The 17,187-nt window shown below is 49.6% G+C and overlaps 1 protein-coding gene across 2 annotated transcripts in view; it reads left to right on the top strand.

Annotated features, from left to right (window-relative positions):
• TJP3 (tight junction protein 3) overlaps nucleotides 1-17,187 on the top strand; it is a 61,225-nt gene that overhangs the window by 23,876 nt on the left and 20,162 nt on the right. For both annotated transcript variants that reach the window (XM_038383876.1, XM_038383877.2), the window contains exons 5-6: nucleotides 1,200-1,713; nucleotides 2,250-2,353. In XM_038383876.1, the coding sequence (XP_038239804.1) occupies nucleotides 1,200-1,713; nucleotides 2,250-2,353 (618 nt within the window). The remainder of the gene's footprint in view (nucleotides 1-1,199; nucleotides 1,714-2,249; nucleotides 2,354-17,187) is intronic.

Raw genomic sequence — 17,187 nt, 5'->3', positions numbered from 1 at the left:
CAGGCCAGTGTTGGCAGAGTAGGGGGAGCCCTCAATAAAATGGAGAGCCCTCATAGATCATGCCCTACCGAGTGGGCACTACTCGGCAAAGTGGCTCTGGGACCTTTGTTGTTGCTCTCGTGGAGCTGCTCTGAATGCCTGAGACTCTGCCTTGGAGCGATCTCTCGCTGACGGCCCTTCTCTCTGCAGCAGCCCAGCATAGAACAAACAGTGCAGTGTGGACTCACTGGGGCTGGAATGCTTCATACCTGGGGGGGCCCTGGGTGTATTTTAAGGACGACTCTAGACACACCTGACTCGAGAGGCTGTTCCAAAAGCATGAGCCAGCGGGGAGGACGGCATAATGTCAGGAGGGGGCAAAGGAGACAAAGGGCATGGTTGGGTCATGAGCATGACCTGAGGAAGGAAGGGATGCAGGGAGGGTGGAGGTAGGCAGGTAATCAGCTATGTCGGGAGGTCTGTGATATGTCATTGCATGGATGGGACAGGCCACTCATCAGTCTGGCTACTTACTCTTCAAAGAACAGATGGGACCACGTGGCTCTTGACATGTCCTGTCCCCTCCATGTTTAATCTGAGACAACACAGCTCCTCCTTTGCTCATCTCCCTTTTCTCTGTGCCTGTTGAACCACGGAACAGTCTGGATCCCATTAGTTGGCAGAGTCCGTCACCTCCAACGCACATGCATAGGAGTTACAGGAAGGGACTCGTGGGGCTGGTCTTCACTTCAGTTTTACCAGTGTAGCTATTGTGGCTCGGGGTGGGATTCCTAAAATAGTCACACTGGGCTAAGCCCCAGTGTGGCTGCAGTTACATCAGTATAAAGGCGCCTTGTCCTGGTATAGTTATTTCCCTTTGCTGTACTGGTACAAAGCACCTTTCTATCAGTACAACTGCATCCTCGCGAGGGGGTGCTGAACCGGTTTGTCTGTGCCAGTGTAGTTCAAAGGCGACAACTTTCTAGTATAGAAACTAGGGGGCTCCTCTGTCCCAACTCTGTTACTGACTCTCTGTGGGGCCTTGGGCAAATAACATAATGTCTCTATGCCGTGGCTTTCCCCAACTGTAAATGAAGATAATGACACTCTTCTCCCTCTGTGAAGTGCTTTGAAATTGGGGTTCTCTTTTGGGAGTGCTGTTTGTGTCTAACAGAGTACGTGTCATTTGCCAACCAATTCTTCTTCCTTCCTACCTGCAGACAGTGAAGAGACCAAAGAAAATTCAGCTTCCTGTAACCAAAACTAGCCAGCCACTATTCAGTGACTCCTTGCACTCTCCCAACACCGTCCGATATGATTCGGATGAGGAATTCGGGTACCAGGGAGATGAGTCGTCGCCGCGGAGCACAGGGAAAGGATACAGGTACGACAGTTACAACCGGAGCCGGCTCCAAGATGACGCAGATTACAGTAGAGGCTATGACGGAGACTCCTCCAGTGAGAGGAGCTCTGGCCACTATCGGGATAACAGTGATAATCGAAGGCAGGTGTCCAGAAGTAGAAGGCGGAGCCAGGATGGCAGCAACAGGAGACAGAGCCAAGACAGTGGCTCTGAAAGGCAGAGTTACCATGGACAACGCTCCACCAATGGGTATGGCCACAAAGAGGACACCAATGGGCTTGTGCTAGTGTCTGGGTTCAAGAGGCTGCCGCGCCAGGAGGTACCAATGAAACCCATTCGCTCGGTTCTGGTGAAGCAGAAAGAGGGTGAAGGTAAGAGGCAGCTTCCCTATTTTCTCCCCACCAACCCCATCCCGTGTTAATGAACCATCCTTCTTCATTGCAGTCTGGTGGAGGCTGCCTGGAGTGTGGGAGGGACAGAACAGGATGACTTTGAGGACTCAGAAATTAAGGGTCTTTAACACCAGCAAGGCTGAGCAGTGGTGCATGTGTCCTACTGGCTGTTGTCTTCACTGCTCTGCCCCAGAGGGGATGCCTTGGGAGGTGGAATAGGAAGGAATATCTTCACTTCTACACACACTGGGTCTGGGGCCACATTGCACTGAGTTAACTAAATCAATTTAGAAACGGAGCTAGTTAAATGTGTGCAATTTGTGTATGCACACCAGGCCTCAGCAACTGGAGTTTATGGCCTGGCTCACACTACAGCTGGAGCTGTGAGGGGAGGGCAAGGGTTCCCACTGGATACTGTGGGCTCATAGCAAGGACCTGTCTCCCTGATCTGGTATTTCTCTAGTTCCATTCCCTGAACCTGACTTGTCTCTCTCTCTCTCTCTCCTGGGGCGCAGAATACGGCTTGAAGCTGGGAAGCCAGATCTTTATCAAACACATAACAGAGACAGGCTTGGCTGCCAAGGACAGCTTGCTGCACGAGGGGGACCTCATTTTAAAGGTATGCAGAGGTCTGGAAGCACTCATCAGCTTGTGCCTGATGCTGGGTTTCAGGATAGGGTGTGACGCTGTCTATGGGCCAGGCGCTCAGGAGATTCTCGGGAGCTCTCTGCACTAGGAAGATGAGGCTGTTTTGATAACAGATGTTAAACTATTTCTGCCAGCCCCAGAATGGCTTTGAAATGTCCACCCTGTCAGTGTAGATGGGGTAACTGTCTTCAGCATCACTTGAAAGAAGGTGTTTTGACTCCCACCATCAAAACAGGTTCCTTTCCCTGGTCCAGATGCAACCTTAGAGCTGATTGGAGAGAAGTTTCTGCTGTGCCTCCCATCTACTCGTGACTTGGGCATTGCTGTCTTGTGGTTCAATGGACCAATATTAAAAAACAAAGTGGTGGTGTTGGGGAAAATCAGTAAAAGTTAATAATGCTCCCCCAGCCTTAGGAAATACAGTGTGAAACATGGACCCGCAACCCCACAGCTTGAGAACAGATGACGGAGGGGGGACCTGATCACAATCTCCAAATACATTAAAGGCTGTTACAGAGAGGGAGGTGATCAATTGTTCTCCATATCCACTGAAAGGAGGACAAGAAGTAATGGGCTTAATCTGCAGCAAGGAAGATTTAGGTTAGATATTAGGAAAAACTTTCAGGGTAGCAAAGCTCTGGAACAGGCTTCCCGGAGGGGCTGTGGAATCCCCATCCCTGGAGGATTGTAAAACCAGGCTGGACAAACCCCTGTCAGGGATGGCCTGATTTACTTAGTCTTGCCTCAGCACAGGGGGGCTGGATTTGGTGGCCTTTGAGGGCCCTTCCAGCCCAACATTTCGCTGATTCTATCAACAAGAATGCGCAAACACACACTCTTCTTCCCCAAGCAAATCAATTCTACATGACCACGGGCCCCAAAGTTCCACTCGGACAGCCTGAAAACTGCCCTCTGTTTGACACCACTGTCCCATGGATTAATCACAATTGCCTACCATTTTCAGTTTGGAGTCTAGCCTGCTGATTAGGTGTATTGCCATAGCACCAAGGAGCCTAGTCATGGCCCAGGAGCCCAGTGCGCTAGGTGCTGGAAAAACACAGAACAGAGACACAGATCCTGCCCCAAAGAGCTGACAATTGGAGTAAAGTTACTCGGATTTATTTCTGACAGCATGTGGTGCATGGAGCTGAGTTTTGGAACTGTGAAGTTTGTGTTCTGTGAGAGCTGAAGATAAGCAATCGGTGTATAATGAGTGATGTCACTTACATGAAAGCATTGAGCTGTAGATATGAACTTATCCTTGTTGGTTTGATTTTGTAGCATATTATGGGATGAGAACTTAAATTCTGACTTTTTATTACTGAGGTCTCCACTTCCATTAAGTTATTACATGCAAATATTCCACAATGTCCAGGCCAAACTGGACAGTCTCTACGTAAAAGAATGAATGGACACAAATCAGACGTCAAGAATTATAACATTCAAAAACCAGTTGGAGAACACTTCAATCTCTCTGGTCACTCGATCACAGACCTAAGAGTGGCTATACTTCAACAAAAAAGCTTCAAAAACAGACTCCAACGAGAGACTGCTGAATTGGAATTAATTTGCAAACTGGATACAATTAACTTAGGCTTGAATAGAGACTGGGAATGGATGAGTCATTACACAAAGTAAAACTATTTCCCCATGGTATTTCTCCCCCCCACCCCACCCCCCACTGTTCCTCTGATATTCTTGTTAACTGCTGGAATTAGCCTACCTGCTTGTCACCATGGAAGGTTTTCCTCCTTTCCCCCCCCTGCTGTGGGTGATGGCTTATCTTAAGTGATCACTCTCCTTACAGTGTGTATGATAAACCCATTGTTTCATGTTCTCTGTGTGTGTGTATATAAATCTCTCCTCTGTTTTTTCCACCAAATGCATCCGATGAAGTGAGCTGTAGCTCACGAAAGCTTATGCTCTAATAAATTTGTTAGTCTCTAAGGTGCCACAAGTACTCCTTTTCTTTTTGCGAATACAGACTAACACGGCTGCTACTCTGAAACCTGTCTTTATTTTTTTAGAACTCCATTGTTTCAGGTGTCTGGAAGCTAGTTCCAGCACCAGCTTTGGGCTGTGGGGCATGCCGCAAGCACAAGGTTTCAAAGCTTGCACCATGTGCTGTAAGTCTACGGCAACCCTCACGAGCGCTGCAAAATCTGCAAGGCCTTTAAGCCGCGCACCAAGAAAGAAAGAGACTTTCGCCTTAAGCAGTTGCTCATGGAGGTCGTGTTACAACCTCTGCCTCTGACCGACCGACCCTGGCCCCAGCTTCCTTGCTGTGAAGTGCCCTGGCATCCCCGCGCTACCTGGAACCACCCAGGCACCGTAAATCACTGGCACCAAGACAGGACGACCAACTTCTGCACTGGTCAACCTCTCCAGCACCGACTAAGCGGCACAAGCAAGGGGAAAGAGGGCGCTCTCCCTGAAGAGATACTAAGCCGCTCAGAGACGCTCCAGACACGCAAAGACACAATGCAGGCCCGAGCCAAGAACCGGCACCGTTGACTCCAGCACCACAGGCCCCATTGAGTCCGGTACCCAGCAGTTTCACTGCCAACGAAGGCTTGGAGGAGGTCCTCGAACACCCCTCCACACCCGACACTTTCGAGGCAGCAAAAGACCTCATTGACTTGTCAGCGCCAAACCCCCTCCCGGGCACGGAGAAGCCTCCGGCACCACCTAAAAGGGTGCCGTCCAGAGGGAAGCTGGCAATGGTGTGCTGCTTGAGGTCACTGTCATGGCACCGCTCCCGTTCGAGCTCAGCATCCAACTAGTCCCCGGCGCCCACGACCCAGTGTGAGGTTATGGCACCGGAGGCGAACCAGCCTGCGGCGACTGCACACCAGCCCCCAACTTACCATTGGTCACCCGGCACCGGAGTATGGAGCTGATGACCTCACTGGCACCGAGTGCAAGACACCGATCCCGGTCCCAAGACTCCCAGTACTGTTCGCGGTCCCGGTCAGCCAGGCACTGCTCCCCGGCTCTCCGGCACCCTGCAACTGCTCAACGTTCAGCACCCTCCTGATCCTCTCCATCGGCATCCTCCGGCTCCAAGGCCGACTCCGGTCGCTCTAGCTATAGGAGACATCAAACAATATTTAGCAGAGAATCCCAACCAGCATGGCAACCACAATGGCCTCCTCCGGGTCAGTGGCCCTTCTGGACCCCATGGGCCTACCACCAGCAACAGGGCATCTCCTCCAGAGCCTCTAGGTCCGGACAATCTACGCAACGCCATTCCAGGTTGCCACACAGGCACGCATCAAGGACAAGGGAGGCCACTCTCTCTAGGCTGCCCCCGGGCCCACAAGAGCAATCGGTGCCCCCAGGCCCAATATCAGAGGCGGTGCCAAGCTCTGCGACACCTCGAGAGGTGTCAGCCCCGCAGGGCCCTGAAGTGACCCAGGCATATGAGGACACACAGGTGGGTCTAGATAAGGGCAACCTGCAGCACCTCACTTCCTCCTCTTCCCCAGACAAGGCGGTGGCGGGCATATCGGTCTCGGGACCATCACCGATTGACCACAGGGCTCACCAGGAGCTACTCTGTAGAAATGCCCTCAATATGGGCCTCCAGGTGGAAGAAATGGTTGAGCAGGAGGATCCAGTGGTGGATATCCTGACGCCTGAGGGTCCCTCCAGAGTCACACTCCCTCTCATAAAGGCCATACAAACAAATTACAAAACAATATGGCAGATGCTGATGGCCAGGGGCGTAGAACAGAAATACTTTGCTCCCTCCAATGGCTATGAGTTCCTGTTCTGCTATCCAACTCCCTGTTTCCCTAGTCATTTCAGCAGTCAACGAAAAGGAACAACAGGGCCAACAAGCCTCAGCCCCAGAGGCCAAGGAAGCCAAGCGTTTGGACCTCTTCGGTAGGAAAGTCTACTCCAGTTATGTAAAGCCAACCAGCCGGTGATCCTTAATAGACATAATTTCAATTCTTGGTCGGCCATGTCCAAGTTTAAGGATCGCCTGCCCCAGGACTCGCACTCTGAGTTTGCAGCTTTAATTGAGGAAGGGAAGGCAGTGGCTAAAACTTTGTTACAAGCCTCCCTCGATTCAGCGGACTCTGCGGCCAGAACCATTGCCTCGGGGGTAGTCATATGATGCTCAGTGTGGCTCCAGGCATCAGGCCTCCCTCCAGAGGTCCAGAATACCCTCCAAGACCTTCCTTTCGAGGTTCAGGCCTTTTCTCGGCGCAGACACCAGGCTGCATGGCTTTAAGGATTCTAGGGCCACCCTGAAGTCACTAGGGTTGCATACACCAGCAACCCAGAGAAAGCCCTTCAGGCCTTGGCCTCTGCAGCAGAGGCAGTATCGACCCAGGCAGGAGCCGTATCGAAGGCAGGGCAGAAACAACAGGTGTAGACGGAACAACGCACCTAACCAGGGCCAGAGTAAATCCCAACCAAGGAACAAGCAAGGGTTTTGAGGGTGCGCCCGAGGACAGTGTACCAACCCAGCTCTCGGATCCATCCCCACAGTTTTTAAACCGACTGTCCCACTTCTACCGTGCGTGGTCCCATATAACATCGGACCGTTTGCCCCTACACACGGTACAGGTGGGATACTCTTCCCAGTTCTCCTCCTCCCCTTCTTCCCACCCACCTTCCCCATCCCTCTTCAGGGACCTCTCTCACGAGCAACTCGTTATGCAGGAGGTTTGTTCACTCCTTGAGATAGGTGCAGTGGAGGAGGCTCCACAGGAGCTAAGGGGAAAGGGGTTTTACTCCCGTTACTTTCTAATCCCTAATGTCTTCGACCCATTTTAGACCTTCGCAGACTCAGCAAATTTATAGTCAAGCTCCAGTTCCGCATGGTCTCTGCATAATCTCGAAAAAGAAAAGGAGTACTTGTGGCACCTTAGAGACTAACAAATTTATTTGAGCATAAGCTTTCGTGAGCTACAGCTCACTTCATCGGATGCATTTGGTGGAAAATACAGTGGGGAGATTTATATACACACACACACAGAGAACATGAAACAATGGGTTTTATCATACACACTGGAAGGAGAGTGAGCACTTAAGATGAGCCATCACCAGCAGGAGGGGGAGAAGGAGGAAAACCTTTCACGGTTACAAGCAAGGTAGGCCATTTCCAGCAGTTAACAAGAACATCTGAGGAATGGTGGGGGGGAGAAATAACATGGGGAAATAGTTTTACTTTGTGTAATGACTCATCCATTCCCAGTCTCTATTCAAGCCTAAATTAATTGTATCCAGTTTGCAAATTAATTCCAATTCAGCAGTCTCTCCTTGGAGTCTGTTTTTGAAGCTTTTTTGTTGAAGGATAGCCACTCTCAGGTCTGTAATCGAGTGACCGGAGAGATTGAAGTGTTCTCCAACTCGTTTTTGAATGTTATAATTCTTGACGTCTGATTTGTGTCCATTTATTCTTTTACGTAGAGACTGTCCAGTTTGACCAATGTACACGGCAGAGGGGCATTGTTGGCACATGATGGCATATATCACATTGGTAGATGCGCAGGTGAACGAGCCTCTGATAGGGTGGCTGATGTGATTAGGCCCTCTGATGGTGTCCCCTGAATAGATATGTGGACAGAGTTGGCAACGGGCTTTGTTGCAAGGATAGGTTCCTGGATTAGTGGTTCTGTTGTGTGGTGTGTGGTTGCTGGTGAGTATTTGCTTCAGATTGGGGGGCTGTCTGTAAGCAAGGACTGGCCTGTCTCCCAAGATCTGTGAGAATGATGGGTCGTCCTTCAGGATAGGTTGTAGATCCTTGATGATGCGTTGGAGAGGTTTTAGTTGGGGGCTGAAGGTGACTGCTAGTGGTGTTCTGTTATTTTCTTTGTTGGGCCTGTCCTGTAGTAGGTGACTTCTGGGTACTCTTCTGGCTCTGTCAATCTGTTTCTTCACTTCAGCAGGTGGGTATTGTAGTTGTAAGAATGCTTGATAGAGATCTTGTAGGTGTTTGTCTCTGTCTGAGGGGTTGGAGCAAATACGGTTATATTGTAGAGCTTGACCATAGACAATGGATCGTGTGGTATGATCTGGATGAAAGCTAGAGGCATGTAGGTAGGAATAGCGGTCAGTAGGTTTCCGATATAGGGTGATGTTTATGTGACCATCATTTATTAGCACCGTAGTGTCCAGGACACTCTTGTGTGGACTGGTCCAGGCTGAGGTTGATGATGGGATGGAAATTGTTGAAATCCTGGTGGAATTCCTCAAGGGCTTCTTTTCCATGGGTCCAGATGATGAAGATGTCATCAATGTAGCACAACTAGAGTAGGGACATTAGGGGACGAGAGCTGAGGAAGCGTTGTTCTAAGTCAGCCATAAAAATGTTGGCATACTGTGGGGCCATGCGGGTACCCATCGCAGTGCCGCTGATTTGAAGGTATACATTGTCCCCAAATGTGAAATAGTTATGGATGAGGACAAAGTCACAAAGTTCAGCCACCAGGTTAGCCGTGACATTCTCGGGGATACTGTTCCTGATGGCTTGTAGCCCATCTTTGTGTGGAATGTTGGTGTAGAGGCTTCTACATCCATAGTGGCCAGGATGGTGTTTTTAGGAAGATCACCAATGGATTGTAGTTTCCTCAGGAAGTCAGTGGTGTCTCGAAGATAGCTGGGAGTGCTGGTAACGTAGGGCCTGAGGAGGGAGTCTACATAGCCAGACAATCCTGCTGTCAGGGTGCCAATGCCTGAGATGATGGGGAGTCCAGGATTTCCAGATTTATGGATCTTGGGTAGCAGATAGAATACCCCAGGTCGGAGTTCTAGGGGTGTGTCTGTGCGGATTTGTTCTTGTGCTTTTTCAGGGAGTTTCTTGAGCAAATGCTGTAGTTTCTTTTGGTAACTCTCGGTGGGATCAGAGGGTAATGGCTTGTAGAAAGTGCTGTTGGAGAGCTGCCTAGTAGCCTCTTGTTCATATTCCGACCTATTCATGATGACGACAGCACCTCCTTTGTCAGCCTTTTTGATTATTATGTCAGAGTTGTTTCTGAGGCTGTGGATGGCATTGTGTTCTGCACGGCTGAGGTTATGGGGCACGTGATGCTGCTTTTCCAGAATTTCAGCCCGTGCACGTCGGCGGAAGCACTCTTTGTAGGTTTTCCTCCCCCCCCACTGCTGTTGATGGCTCATCTTAAGTGCTCACTCTCCTTCCAGTGTGTATGATAAAACCCATTGTTTCATGTTCTCTGTGTGTGTATATAAATCTCCCGACTGTATTTTCCACCAAATGCATCCGTTGAAGTGAGCTGTAGCTCACGAAAGCTTATGCTCAAATAAATTTGTTAGTCTCTAAGGTGCCACAAGTACTCCTTTTCTTTTTGCAAATACAGACTAACATGGCTGCTACTCTGAAACCTGCATAATCTGGGACCGTATAGATCATCGTTTCAACCAAGGTCCTGTAGTGGCATCAAATCTTATATAAAGGGGGTCAAATGAGGTATCTAAAACAAGGTTATTGTTTGCTGGTTATGATTAACTACAAAAATGATACACACATATGGCCAGCATAAAGTTATGAATATTGGCTGTATACTGTCTGTATTTCAAATTTATGCTATGCTGCTGGGCGACACCCCAGACAAGCTGGTGTCAGCTCTGCCTAGCCTGCTGGATGGCCCATTAAGGACCATCAGCTATACAATTGACCCACTGAGAGAAGGCAGACATGCCTTGTGACTCAGCAAGGTATGCAGGGACATGCCTATGGACAGGTTTTTCCATGCCATGTGATGAACAGCTTGTCTTTGAAACAAAGAAAGAAAGACCACATGGCAAGAGACTATAAAAAGCTGCTGCAGCTCCTTCATCTTGTCTTGAATCCTGCTTCTTACCTCTGGAGGAACTTTGCTACACTGAAGCTTTAAACAAAGGACCGATGACCTATCCCAGCTGTGGATGTACTCTAGAGACTTGATTTGAACCTGCAGTTTATTCTATCACTGCTGCAAGCTTGAACCAAGAACTTTGCCATTCCTATATGTAATTGATTCCATTTAACCAATTTTAGCCCTCATTTATATTTCTTTCCTTTTATGAATAAACTTTTAGACTTTAGATTCTAAAGGATTGGCAACAGCATGATTTGTGGGTAAGATCTGATTTGTATATTGACCTGGGTCTGGGGTGTGGTCCTTGGGGATCGAGAGAATCTTTTTTCTTTTACTGGGGTATTGGTTTTCATAACCATTTGTCCCCATAACGAGGGGCTCTGGTGGTGATACGGGAAATTGGAGTGTCTAAAGGAATTGCTGATGTGACTTGTGGTTAGCCAGTGTGGTAAAACCAAAGTCTTCTCTGTTTGGCTGGTTTGGTTTGCCTTGGTGTGCATAGAAACTCCAGCCTTGGGCTGTAACTGCCCTGCTTTAAGCAATTTGTCCTGAATTGGCACTCTCAGTTGGGTCTCGCCAGAACCAGCATCGTTACACTCCCTAAGCACTATTATTTCATCTTTGGATCCAGGGGATTGGTACGCTGACCTCGACATGAAAAACACATACTTCCATATCTCTATTCATCCGGCGCACCGATACTTCCTCCAGTTTGTCATAAACCAAGTTCACTACCAGTTCATGGTTCTCCCATTCGGCCTGTCCACAGGCGCCCCCCCCCCAAGTGTTCACGAAATGTATGTCAGTGGTGGCAGCCTTCCTGCGGAAAAGGCAGGTTCAAGTGTACCCATACTGGGTTTTCACAGGTCGTTCCAAGGACAAGGTCCAGTCCCACGTGACTATGGTCATGGACACGTTTCACAGACTGGGGCTTCTCCTCAGTGTACCCAAATCTTCTCTCATACCCACTCAAAGGATAGAGTTTATAGGGGCAGTCCTAGACACAGTACAGGCAAAAGCAAACCTTCCAGAGCCCAGATTCCAAGCCATAAAGCAGATTGTAAAATCAATGCTTTGGTATCCCACTACCACAGTCAGGTGTTGCCTCCAGCTCATAGGACATATGGCAGCATGCACATATGTGGTCAAGCATGCCCGACTGAGACTCAGATGCTTGCAAGCGTGGCTCGCACTGTCTTACCATCCATACAGAGACCCCCTGGACCTCGTGGTGGTGATTCTAGAATCCCTGCGCTGGTGGCTGGACCAACCAGTGGTCTGTGCAGGGGTCCCCTTCGCCAAGCCCCAACCTTCTCTGACGTTAGTAACAGATGTGTCAGATCTGGGCTGGGGCACACACTTAGGGGACCTGAGGACACAAGGCTTGTGGTCGAGGGACAAGATACTTCTCCATATCAACCTGAAGGAGCTTAGGGCGGTTTGTCTGGCCTGCCAAACCTTTCACACCACATTGCAAGGTCGCAGCATGACAGACGACACCACCACCATGTTCTATATAAACAAACAAGGCAGAACCTGCTCCTCACCTCTGTGCTGTGAGGCTCTTCTTCTCTGGGACTTCTGTATAGCCCAATCCATTCCGCTTGAAGGATCCTACCTCCCAAGAGTGCGGAATGAGCTTGCCAGTCGCCTCAGCAGGTCATACCACATGCACGAGTGGTCAATCAGATCGGATATCATACAGTCAGTCTTCCAGAAGTGGGGTTATCCCCAAGTAGACCTTTTCGCCACCAAGAGCAACAGACTGTGCCCATTTGCTCATTCCAAAAGCACAGTCTGGGCTTGAGAGTAGCAGCTGTGTTAGTCTGTATTCGCAAAAAAGAAAAGGAGTACTTGTGGCACCTTAGAGACTAACAGATTTATTTGAGCATAAGCTTTCATGAGCTATGCCTTCCCTCCTATCCCGCTTGTCCACCGGTCCTCCTCAAAATTCTCAGAGACAGAGCGATGGTAATCATGATCGCCCTGTCTTGGCCCCAACAGCATTGGTATACAACCCTATTAGAGCTGTCTGTAAATGTCCCAATTGCTCTGCCCCTCCACCCGGATCTGATCACACAGGACCACGGGCGCCTTCACCTGAACCTGCAATCTCTGCATCTCAAGGCGTGGAAACTCTGTGGCTAAACCCCATGGAGAGCCAGTGCTCTCAGTCGGTGAGACAAATTCTCCTCGGCAGTAGGAAACCTTCCACTAGGGCTACCTACCTGGCGAATTGGAAAAGGTTTTCCTGTTGGTGTGAACCCAAGCGCCTTCAACCGCTCCAGGCTACCATCCCAGTTATTTTAGAATACTTCCTATACCTTAAGCATCAGGGTCTATCCCCTTCTTCCATCACAGTACAAATGGTGGCCATTTCAGCTTTCCATCCAGGGGCACTCTGATATTGTCTAATCCCATTGTGGGGCGATTCCTTAAAGGTCTGGAGAGGGTGTTCCGTATTCTCGCCCACCAGTCCCAACCTGGAACCTGAACCTGGTCTTCTCCAAACTCATGAGCCCGTCATTTGAGCCCCAGGCCACTTGTTCCCTCCTCTACCTTTCTTGGAAGGTAGCATTCCTGGTGGCCATTACATCGGCAAGGAGGGTGTCCGAACTGAGAGCCCTCACCTCTGAACCATCTTACACGGTGTTTCATAAGGACAAGGTGCAGCTTAGACTACACCCTAAATTTCTCCCCAAGGTGGTCTCCCAATTCCACATGGGTCAGGACATTTGCTTACCGGTGTTCTTTCCAGAACCCCACATGAGCCCATGACACCACAGCCTACACATGCTGGATATTCAGAGAGCCCTGGCGTTCTACATAGAGCACACAAAATCTTTCCACAAGTCGACCCAATTGTTCGTCGCCATAGCTGACAGAATGAAGGTGTGACTAAGTGGGACTGTTCTTAATGTTTCCTCTGAATATTGTGTGGGTGCCTCAGTTTCCCCTATGCATTTTTTAAGTCTCTGGGTGGTGGGATAAGGGGGTGTAATTGTTGGAGAGCAAAGGGCCAGGTACATAAATGGTCAACACTCTGTCTCCTGGCAACTGATGGCCTGGGCCCTTCCCCCCTGCAAGGTTATTGCTAAAGGTTTGGAGAACAAAGGAATCAGGTGACCTCCTGGCCCGGGGAAGCGACAAAGCCCAGAGGAGGAGGGGGTGGAGGATGAGTTAGTTTGGGCTTACTGGGGACATGGAGCGAAGTGCAGACGTGGTTGTCTGGCTCACTGCCCCTCAGAATGGACACGGCTGAGGGGTCCTATTCTCAGTACCTACAAGGACCCCTGTGTTGGACCATGTTCCTGTCATCTGATAAACAGTCTGTTTTACTGGCTGGCTGAGAGTCGTGTCTGACTGCGGAATTGGGATGCAGGACCCACTGGCTTCCCCAGGAGCCCAGCCTGTGCAGACTCACTGTGGGAAGTGCATGGAGGGGCAGAGGATGCTGAATGCTCCGAGGTCAGACCCAGGAAGGTGGAAGTTGTGTGAGCTTCTTGCCCTGGAGACAGTCTGCTCACAGAAAGGAGACTTCCCCAGAGTTCTGATTGGCTTCGTAGGGAGCAGTTCCAGAGCATCGCCCGGGGACTCCATGACAGAAGGGTCTTCCTGTCTCTGCGCAACGCATATCGTCCTGGATCGCAGACTGCATTCGCACGTGCTGTAAGTTGGCCATGGTCCCAGCCCCAGCAATTACAGCCCATTCAACCAGAGCACAGGCGTCTTCGTCAGCCTTTCTGGCTCAAGTCCCTATACAGGAGATCTGTAAATCAGCCACCTGGTCTTCAGTGCACTCGTTTACAGCCCATTATGCTGTTAACCAACAGGCTAGAGATGATGCGGCAGTCGGCAGAGCTGTTCTTCAATCAATGGTTCCATGACTCCTACTGTCGTCCAATGGTAAGCTTGGAAATCACCTAATTGGAATGGACATGAACAATCACTTGAAAAAGAAAAGATGATTACCTACTTCTCGTAACTGTTGTTCTTCAAGATGTGTTGTTCACGTCCATTACAATACCCACCCCCCTTCCACTCTGTCGGAGTCAACGGCAAGAAGGAACTGAAGTGGGGGGTCAGGCCGGCAGGGTAATATATACACCGCCATGAGGACGCCACTCTAGGGCGGGAGCTGCTAAGGGAAGAAGTTTCTGACATCCATGCACCCGGTGCACTCGCACCTAATTGTAATGGACGCGAACTACACATCTCGAAGAAAAACTGTTACGAGAGGTAGGTAACCAACTTTTCCATAAGATTATCCAGTTCACCTCCTACACCCAATATGGGCGGAGCCAGCTCTGCATCACCCCCCACAGACTCACTTTGGCACAGGGGGCATTCTGTGGGGGTAGAGGAGCAGAAGCTATTGCTGGGATGCCACTTAACCCCCAGCAATTCTCTGCTGCTGGAATGTCCCTGGAGGCTATTGGAGACACAAGACGGGGGAGGGAATCCCTTTTATTGGGCCAACTTCTGCTGGTGGAAGAGACAAGCTTTGGAGCTCCCACAGAGCTCTTCTTCAGGTCTGGGAGGCTGTGGAAGGTGGGGAGTGGAGGAGGACGCACGACTTAAGGCTGTGTTTGGGCTGTTCTAACCTATTCCTGGATTGATCTGCCACTTGCCAGACCCAGCACAGAGATGGGGCAAAACCTCCCCAGTTGGTCCTTGCCCCAAAAAGGACTGTCCACAATGCCTGCCTGCTCCAAGGCATCACCTCACCTCTGAGACTCTCCTCCTGTGCTCCCAACAGAACAAAGGGAGGCAGCTACTAGATCCCAGTTCTCCTCCGCTGAGGAGCAGGTGGCTGAGCTCACAGCTCCACTCCAGCCCCATTGTAACCGTTCAGCCTTGGGGTCAGACCTGCCATTCTGGGACATGAGCATGGAGCCTATCGGAGCCAGCACGGAGCTGAGCTATTGCACCTGCTCTCGTGGTTCATCTTGCCCTTTCGTTCTCCTGATCTTTCTCTCCCAAGCCCTTGCCTCTGCAAGAGCAGGTATTTTATCACCTCTCTGGTTGCTGGTTTGGCCATTGTGGCTTTGTCTAGACTGGGACTTAACCGGGGGGTTATTAGGTCACGTTCATTAGATCAGGCTAGCTAACATGATCTGTCTTAACCCAGACAAAGCCTGTATGTTGTTGGATCTCCAAAGAGGACTTCAGAGGAGCCTCTTAAACCTTCTGTCTAGCCTTTGTCATGATGGACACTTGCTCTTGTGAGTACTTTCATGCTCAAAACCTCCTGTTATAATGCTGTGCTCAAAACTCTGTCATGGTAATTGTTCTGCGCAGACACCTCTGCTGTTTTCAATGCTTTGCTCTGGGCAGCCTTGGTTTTGCTCACTGATGTTAGATGTTTTTTTCATCTAAGACCTCATCTGGAATACTGTGTCCAGCTCTGGGCCCCACATCTTAGGAAAGCGGGGGACATTGGAGAAAGTCCAGAAGAGAGCAGCAAAAATGATGAAAGGTCTAGAAAACACAACCTATGAGGAAAGATTGGAAAAAGTTGGGTTTGTGTAATCTGGAGAAGAGAAGACCGAGGAGAGACATAGTCTTCAAGTCTGTAAAAGGTTGCTCTGAAGAGGAGAACGATAAATTGTTCTCCTCATCCACTGAGGATAGGGCTTAAATTGCAGCAAGGGAAGTTTAGGTTGGACATTAGGAAAAAGTTCCTAACTGTCAGGGTAGTTAAGCACTGAAACAAACTACCTAAGAAGGTTGTGGAATCTCCATCACTGGAGGTTTTGAAGAGCTGGTTGGACAAACACCTGTCAGAGATGGTCTAGATAATTGGCCCTGCCTTGGTGCAGGGGACTAAACTAGATGTCCACTCGAGGGCCCTTCCAGGCCTACGTGTCTGTGGTGACAGCCCCGTTGACTAAATGGCATGAATTCCTTGCTGTGTGGTGCATTCTGTGGAGTCTGCACCATGGCTTGGAACCCATAGGGCTCCAAAAAAAGACACATCCCCTGTCTGAACACCTGGAGCAAGCTTTGTGAGTTTGGGTGTTTTTGGAGGGTTTCTTTGTTTTGGGGACTAGATAGTCTTTACCGACAGAACTGTTTGGGCTCAGGTTGGGAGGTAGTTAACGGCACAGCCCCTAGTGTGGATGCAGTAGCTAGTCTAGTTTATTGCTATGTGCGTCTCAATGCCAGAGTAACTGCACCTGCACTAGGGGCTTGTACCAGCATCACTATGTATCTGCTCCTAACCCACTAGAGTTGATATGGTACTGTGTACATGTGTGTATGTCCCAGCCTGAAAACAACTACCTTATTAAAACCCAAAATTACCATAGAAAATTCAAAACATGCCAAATTTGATAATTTTCAAATACTTCATTCAAAAAAGTATCCCAGAGGGATCAGAAGGAGATAGTTAAAAGGAAGGGCCTGAGGCAGGGTTAGCCACAGAGCTGCCATCAGAGCCTGCAACATACTGTCTAGATGTACTGAGCATTCACGCAAATGGGGATTGCGGTGGCCTGCCTGCCCCAGGGTGGAGTTTGGCCCCTGAAAACCTGAACAGAGGTGAGTGCTGATCTTTTACAGTGAAAGACAAGTGCACACAAAGAACCCAATCTACGATCCTTTCCCCTGGCCAAAGCAACCCTCTGGCCTTGTCTGTGCAAAACCTGGAACTAAAATGACTGGGGCTTTGTCTTCACTGCAGACAAGGTGTGTGTTTAAGGTGGAGTTACTTAGTGGAGAAAAGGCACAGATGGGTTTTATCTCAGCAGAGCTAGTCGAGGTCAATGTTTTACTAACCAGTTTATTTAATGGTCCTTGCCCCCTCCCAGCCAGACTTGTACATAACCTGATCTCTACAAATGAGGACACCACTGCAGCTTTGTGTGTGTGGGGGGAAGGGTGTAATTTATTTTTTAATGCATAAAAATACAGAAGCCAAAGTGGATTTGTTCAAGAGACACTGGCAAGAGGGTCAGAACACACAACAGTC

This window comes from Dermochelys coriacea, chromosome 25 (genome assembly GCF_009764565.3).
Source record: "Dermochelys coriacea isolate rDerCor1 chromosome 25, rDerCor1.pri.v4, whole genome shotgun sequence".
Classification (NCBI taxonomy): domain Eukaryota; kingdom Metazoa; phylum Chordata; order Testudines; family Dermochelyidae; genus Dermochelys; species Dermochelys coriacea.
The sequence above is the reverse complement of the archived record's forward strand: the minus strand, read 5'-3'. Positions and strand labels throughout refer to the sequence as shown.